The 7,888-nt window shown below is 33.7% G+C and overlaps 1 protein-coding gene across 4 annotated transcripts in view; it reads right to left on the bottom strand.

Annotated features, from left to right (window-relative positions):
- Positions 1-340: 340 nt before the first annotated feature.
- Positions 341-7,888, bottom strand: part of LOC123868574 (schwannomin-interacting protein 1 homolog) — a 40,530-nt gene continuing 32,982 nt past the window's right edge. For all 4 annotated transcript variants that reach the window (XM_045911156.1, XM_045911161.1, XM_045911146.1 and 1 more), the window contains one exon: positions 341-7,551. In XM_045911156.1, the coding sequence (XP_045767112.1) occupies positions 7,470-7,551 (82 nt within the window). In that variant the 3' untranslated portion in view covers positions 341-7,469. The remainder of the gene's footprint in view (positions 7,552-7,888) is intronic.

The raw sequence follows: 7,888 nt of genomic DNA, 5'->3' as shown, positions 1-7,888 counted from the left end.
TATATCTAGGCAACGTCCATCTTGACAGCTTGACATTTGTCAATTGACACTTGAATATTATGAATCTAAGGGTTATCTAATCTTCTTTTCTACAAGAAAACTAGAAAATAGCTGATAACTTTTAAACGGCTGAACCATTTTTTTTGGATTATAGCTAAGAACACTCTCGATCAAGCCACCTTTCAAACAAAAAAAAGTAAATTAAAATCGGTTCATTCGTTTAGGCGCTACGATGCCACAGACAGATACACAGATACACAGATACACAGACACACAGATACACACGTCAAACTTATAACACCCCTCTTTTTGGGTCGGGGGTTAAAAATAAAAGACAATGTTAACACTTTCTTATTTATTTAGAATAGTCAATAGTAGGTACGTATCACATCTGTAAGAATTTGTCAATAAGCGCGCCAAGCTTCACTTATTTTATCGCAAACAGTAAGTTTAATTTAATTCTTGGATATGGATAGGTACATTAAACATCTTTGTAATAAATATTATATTATGACCACATTCTTGTATGTATAATCCTAACCTTTTGCACTGGGAAGATGTAGGTACTCATTACATGAACAGATTAGAGTGACCTCGTAAAGATATCTTCATGATACAAACTACAACTTTGATATTATGAGATCAAATTCGTAATTTGCAACAGTGACAAATCCCATAAGTTGAGAAAATATTATGTTACGAATTGGTGCAGAGTTAATTAAAATAAAGATATGTCGAGAGTCTAGTTTAGGTTTAGAATACAATAGTGAGCGCAAAACAAGTAATCCCATCTGAACAGGAGACGTAGGTATTCCGTGATCTCAGATTGTATATTTTAATCCTTAGCCTATGACTTGCGCAAACCGGCATGTTGCAACTTCAGGTTGGACTACTTGTGATGCGCATTCTTTTTAAACGCTTAAAAATACCCCATTCGGTATTCGAGAACTTTCGAGAAGTCTACTGCGCTCAGAGTCAACTTTGCCACACTGCGGGTAAACTTAATGCCAACAAATTATAACAAAAAGTTACAGATACTGGTTCTCAGGTGTTCCATACAAAAATGCGGTTTACAAATTTTAAATATATCATACCGTTATTGATGGTATTGGCTATAATCCACCTTAATAAACTAGCAATAAACAGTTTTAGACAAAGTTCGCGATAATATCAATGTTTTATTAAAACCGAATACGAGAGTGACTTGATGCATAAAAAAATAACAGCTGCGTTCATTTGCACATCGTGACAGCCATTGAAAATCAACAAAAACAATTTAACTGTAATGGCAATACTGATATAACTCTGAGACAAACCAACGTGTACTCAATTACACGGTGACAATAATATAAGGGATTAAGGAACGTTCGTAATGGAATCGTAAAAGAAAAAAGAATAAGATTCGGTACACGGCAGTCCTGCCTTTTACATGTTTTGATTGAAGCCAGCTTTTATGATCGTTAAAAAAGATATTTTGCCGATACAGGACCGATTTTATTTGACAGATAAATAATATGTATTATAATTATTAGTCAGATGATTGCGCCCGAGAAGTAAAATAGTTTTTTCTTTTTGAGCTTGACTGCAATCACACCAAACAGTAGGAAATGATACACAGCCAATATAGGTAGCGTAATAGCGTTTTGGATTAAATATGAAGTAAATAGAATTGGATAGTCAAATTGATGGCAATTCTCGAAAAAACCTTGTTTTTATTTCATACTTAAAGGCAGGACAGTTTGTCGTAATTAAATAACAAAATTGAATTGACCTTTTATCTTTACTCTACAAAAAATAATTCGGTAGTAGGTAGGTATGTAATAATAATTATCAAAATGGTAACACAACCTTAATAAATCTAATGTACTAAAAACAAGAAGAAAAAAAAGAAGTTAACATCAAAACTCTATACATAGTAGTAAGAATATTACTTCTACTAAAATATAAAATAAACCTAATACCCACTAAAAATAAATCATAAATCTAGTAATAAATTTTAGTAGAACCGAAAGCTTTGTTTAGAGCTAGAGCACACATGATATCTAGCAACAGCGATCAGGAATTGCATTGCAATTTGGAAACTCAATGGATAGTACTTGGTACTTGGTACACGCATTCATGGGTGAAGTACCAAGTCATTCTTTGAGACGTGTTTCACACATGCCAAATACTTGCTACAGCTATAGCCGGACGGCGACGTTTGAATCCAGTCGATGCATCTAGTTTCCGAACTATATCAATGGTGCGGAGTTAAGTTAAATAATTTATGTAAAATCCGATAGACCGCGATGTGTCGCGTCTGTTTAGGCCTAATTAAGTCAAATTCGACCGATCGCTGATGCTCTCACGTCTGCTTTGGCCTAATTAAGTCTAATCCGACCAATCGCTGATGCTCTCACGTCTGCTTGGGCCTAATTAAGTCAAATCCGACCGATCGCTGATGCTCTCATGTTTGCTTTGGCCTAATTAAATCAAATCCAACCGATCGCTTATGCTATCGCGTCTGCTTTGGCATAATTAAGTCAAATCCGACATATCGCTGATGCTGTTGCGTCAACTTTTGACTAATTAAGTCAAATCCGACCGACCGCTCGCTGATGTTTTCGCGGCAGCTTTGGCATATATACCACCGAATGTCATGTGTGCATTGGTCTCTATTTTTCACCTATATTATAAAATAATAATTAATTGGTGGACATAAATAGATCATTAATACATTTCATACTCATGATAGGTTGTCTTAAATAAATAACAATGCGTGCGACCAAAGAGAAGTGTTTCTAGATATTATTTTGAGACACATTAAATTATTATTATGATTGACAAGTAAGAAATAAATGTTTACATTTAGTTTTAAAATAGGTACAGTACTTACTATCTGTGGGTGGGTGCTTAGGTAGGTCACGTATAAGAAAAAAAATACAAGGCACCGTTGCTGCAATAAATGGCATTCGTAGGGTGTTGGCCTAGCCTAGTAAGAAAGAAACAATTAAAGAAAGGTGTCGTTTGGCCGTACCTAACGATATTTCCTATTTTCGTATACAAATTTAAGATTTGATTTCCCTATTTTTGCCTCCATTTTTTTTTATTGTCAAGATCAAATGGAATGACGTATGTACTCTAAAATAACAAAAAGTCTAAACAGGCCTTGCACGCATTAAAGTTTCTTAATTCGAGGCCGATTGATATCTACTATAGACCTATTTTGAAAAATACTATTAACTAAAAGGTACCGAAAATACAGTTACTTTAACTAAATATAACAATGTAGGTTAATAACTAGTTTCAACTAGAAGTCTTAGAAATAAAAACAGATTCATAATGGGCAACCTTCGACTATGACAGACACAACACTAAGTGAAGTTTCCCTAGCACACTCTTCAGCCCTCTCCATACAATATAATCCGTTTTTTATATGAATATTAACCAATCAAACTTTATGTGTATATACATTCTTAAAACAAATATTTGTGTCTATGGTTTTCCAGATTTCCGTAAAAATATGTAATTTCAAAGCTATGCAGGCTCACAGATTTGTATGCAAATCTTTGAGCCTGTGTTACATTAAGACAAAATACAGAAATGGTCTGGAAAATCATAGGCTATATTCTTAAACGTGTCTCCATAATGTCATTGAGTTTGATGGGAAATATTCAAAAAAAGAACCAAACTACGTTTGTTAAGAGCACGCTATGAAGAAACTGCTCTTAAATCGACATAGTCGTCACGCCTTTAGTTTTGAGTATCTATATTTTAATATCAATTTTTATGCAGTTATTTTATGACTCCCAAATTAAATTTTAGTACGATGTGCAACCAATTTTATTTATAGGACCAGATTTATTTAATTTTATTTATAGTTTGTTAATGCAGCATGCTATAGGAGTACAAAAGAGATTTCCAACCATAGATTCGTTTGACCATAGACAATCTTATGATAGCATGCTACAATTAATAACAAAGAAACATGTGTCAGATTTAAATGTTTTACATAATTAGTGTATAAGTGTCTTCTATGTGTACGAGTAACTATGTGATAAATTTTGTCAAGTTGCTAATAAAGACTTTTACTAGAATGATATCGATGTAATAATTTTATTTAGTGATTTCTAAAATGATGTAGTATACAGTTGGCTTGTGCTATTTACTCTAAGTACCAAATATTACTGGTGGATTTTACTATGCTTTGCTAACTAACTTTTATTCAATATAATAAATATTACAGGCACAAAACACACATTGAAAAAAAAATTCACTGTATCCAAAATTTTTACTTATCCCGAAAAAGTATAAAGTCATACTATACTAGGACACCCAGCAAAAAGTATAGAAGTTACCGAGACAAGAATCTTCACAAACGACGTGTTTTTCACCCAGATTGTAGTCAGAACTGTAAATTTTGGATAGTGCTTTTTTGTTTTCAATGTGCGAAGTGTGTGTGTTTCTCTTTTTTATTTTACACAGAATGCTTAAAATAGGCAAGTATCATCATCTTCTTTTCAACCCATCGCAGCCGCACTACTGAGCATAAGACTCTTCTTACGATAGGAAGGTTTAAGAGGCCATAGTTCAAATGCGGGTAAGCAAACTTCGCTCACCTTTGAGAATATTATTTATAGTATTTTCTAGCGCGCAGATTTCTCCACGATGTTTTCCTTCGCTATAGCATGTGATATTTAATTGCTTAAAACGCACATAACTTCGAAAAGTCTGATGTGCCTGCCCGGGGATCGTACAACGGAGCCCCGAAAAGGAGACCGACGACTTAATCAGGCTATAACCGAATATATTACTTGTCCTTGAAATTGGTAAATTCAATTCTATTCTTGAGGCCACTGGTGATATGCGACTTTTAGATGTGCTGAAAGTGCGTGACGGTTGTGCCATGATTTCACATGACCAAAAAATCGTCTACCCTCAATATTCGTCTAATGTAAGGTTGAAAAATTAATTATTTTTTTCCCCATATTAACTAAAGCTGAAATTTTTCCTTTTTATTTGAACGACTAAGATTTTCACCCTGTTAATTTGCTGTTAGCCTCACAGGCGTGAACATGATTAACTATTCTATAAAATGAGCACTATGATGAAAAAATATTTCTCTAATATGCAAATCACAAATATATACAAGACCCTAGGATGAGCTAGCAATTCTATATTATAAGCGGACCCGTGAATATACAACTATATAATGTTATTTAAACGATATAGGGAATTGCCAAGATAGAGTATTACAAAGAAACCTTATTTCTTAATATGTAATAAAATACCATAACTTGTAACAAAATATACAAACAAACATTCGCAACTAGAGATCTATAAACCAGTTTAAATCGGTTTATGTTTTCTTAATATATTAAATATTTTTATTACAACAATGATTATGTAAAACTAAGGTGGGCACTAATCGTCTGGTCATATGTCACATTCTGTTGTGAATGGCGTTAAAATAAAACACCATACAACTAAAATCGTATAGTTAGAATTAATATTATAGTTGTATGACCAAAATACTACAACCAAGCATGTAAAATGCAAAGATAATCTCAAACCTAATGTTTTTAACCTAAATGTATGAAAAGAAAAGCTGACTGACTGATCCATCAACGCACGTAGACATCCACTAAGAAAGGATTTTTGAAAATTCAACACCTAAGAGGGTAAAACCAGGGTTTAAAATTTGCGTAGTCCACGCGGACAAGTTAAGTCTAAGCTAGTACAATATAAGTTTATATACAGTATGGAGCGATAATAGATTTTATAAGGGACAGCAAACGCGATGTTTTTAACATCAGCGATCGGTAGCTTTTCTGAAGCTCGATGCTGCGTTTGAAGCTCCACTCCGCGCACAATCAGTCGCGTCTATTTTCAGAAGTTGACGCGTCCGAACGATAAAACAACACACGCTTTCAATATAGCGATCGAACGCAGTCGTCGAAACGCATAGCAGCATCGATGCCGTCGCAAAAACGCTGACCGCCAATACTGAAAGTATCGTGTGTGCTAGGCCCCTAATGCAAAAACACATTTGTAACAAATGTAAATTAAAAAACATCATAACCGACATTTCGAAAATATCTTACCTGCACATTCTTACTCTAATAAAAGACCCTGGTCACTGTCTAAATCAATGAGCCCAAACATCACACACATTTACTTTTCTGCTTTCGAAACATATAGAAAAAACGAGTTAGGTACGTGGGAAAAGGAGATTCCAAATGCAGGGCTAGTGTTAAACGCAGTTTAGCAAAATATCAAAAATCTGCCTTTTCGTTAGCTCAGCAGACCAGTTTAGAAAAAAGGGTATAATCCTCAAAGAACTGGACATATTTTTACTAAACATTGCTAAGATTCGAATAGAAAAAGCCGTATTTAAATGGGTCCATCCATTTGACCAGACATTAATATGCTAGAGATAGATTCATAGACACACTCCACTTTTCGCGTCGGGAGTTCAAAAGCAATCAAGCGTCGCATGAGCATGTTTGTTGTGTAGTTTTGGTCACAGAAAACACAACGTGATCTAACTCAAGTTGCGTTACTTTTCTAAATTATGTTTCCTCCTTCCTCCAATAACATGAGAATAACCAAATCAGTTTTGAGATTATCTTGATAAATATATGCACAATGTACCTACATATATTATTATAATATAGCACCAGCATAATGTGACGTAAAACCAGACGTGACCAATTAATTCTTAATTATACATAATTATGTTAGTAGCACAACAATATTTTAACTTAGTAAATTTGACTAAAAACATGGAAAGGGTGATTCATAATAATTATCATGGTATTTTTCGATTGCACGAACTTCTAAGTATACTCTACATTTCTTTTAGTAAACCTTAGTGGTATTTTGTTGTATTAAAAGCAGACTTGTAAAACATTCAATATTTGATAATTGATTAAAAAAAAAATATAATGCATTCGTAATTCGTATATTCTGAAACTTTGATTTTTCTGGTGTTTGGTAGGTATGATTTTTTATCATCAAGGTTTTAAATTGTGATAGGAGTGAATGGACTTAGATTCACAGATATATGAACATTATACTTGTCTTAGTAGAGATCGATCTCTGAAACCAACCAATCATACCAAACAAACTTAAAAGTTTGGTAACACTTTTAAACCTGTAAACTTTTTAATTTGTACGACTGAATTAACACTATTATCAGAAAGAATTTGTTTACAAGATTATTGTTTCTAAGTAATTATTGCGGTTTTTAAGTAGTTTTAGAACAAAATGTTGAATCTACAAAACCTGATAGCAGGTAAAGATGTCCCAAAATACATGAGTAAGTAAATATAATAATGAATTGTAGCAAGAGTAAATAGTAAATACACAAAGATAGTTTAAGATTAAACAGGTTGAATAAGACTATACAATTATACATGGGACCCATAATGTTAATAATATACTCCACATAATAAACTGCATTTAATCTAGAATAGTATAGAGTGTACTTATTTGTGCACTAATGACGTGAGCCTCCTCACTCCGGACTTTGAAGTGCCCTTGGTTTTCTTGGTCTGCTCCTTAACTCCTCTGGAAGAGAAAATGAAAGCCGTCAGTAGGGTAATGCTGACCATTTCGACAACGCTGATCGATTTTAAGTATCTAAACACTATAAAGTCAGAGTAAAACAGACCTTAATGCCTATACTATAGTGCTAACTGTAAATGTTTATTTTCATTTTATTCTCCCTCACAGTCCACGCAGCGCGCTAAAAAGGACTCTGGTTGGGTTCGAAACTAGTCGGGCTTACTTCGACTAAATCACGTGAGCCAAGCCATTCAAGAGATTTCAAAAAAATGTCTTAAAGAATCATTATAATGCTACGGGCATTTACAAGAATACCTTATAATTTCCAAACCACACAGCC

The sequence above is a fragment of the Maniola jurtina genome, chromosome 1 (assembly GCF_905333055.1).
Source record: "Maniola jurtina chromosome 1, ilManJurt1.1, whole genome shotgun sequence".
NCBI lineage: Eukaryota > Metazoa > Arthropoda > Insecta > Lepidoptera > Nymphalidae > Maniola > Maniola jurtina.
Note: the sequence above shows the minus strand (reverse complement) of the source record. Positions and strands in the feature narration are given on the sequence as shown.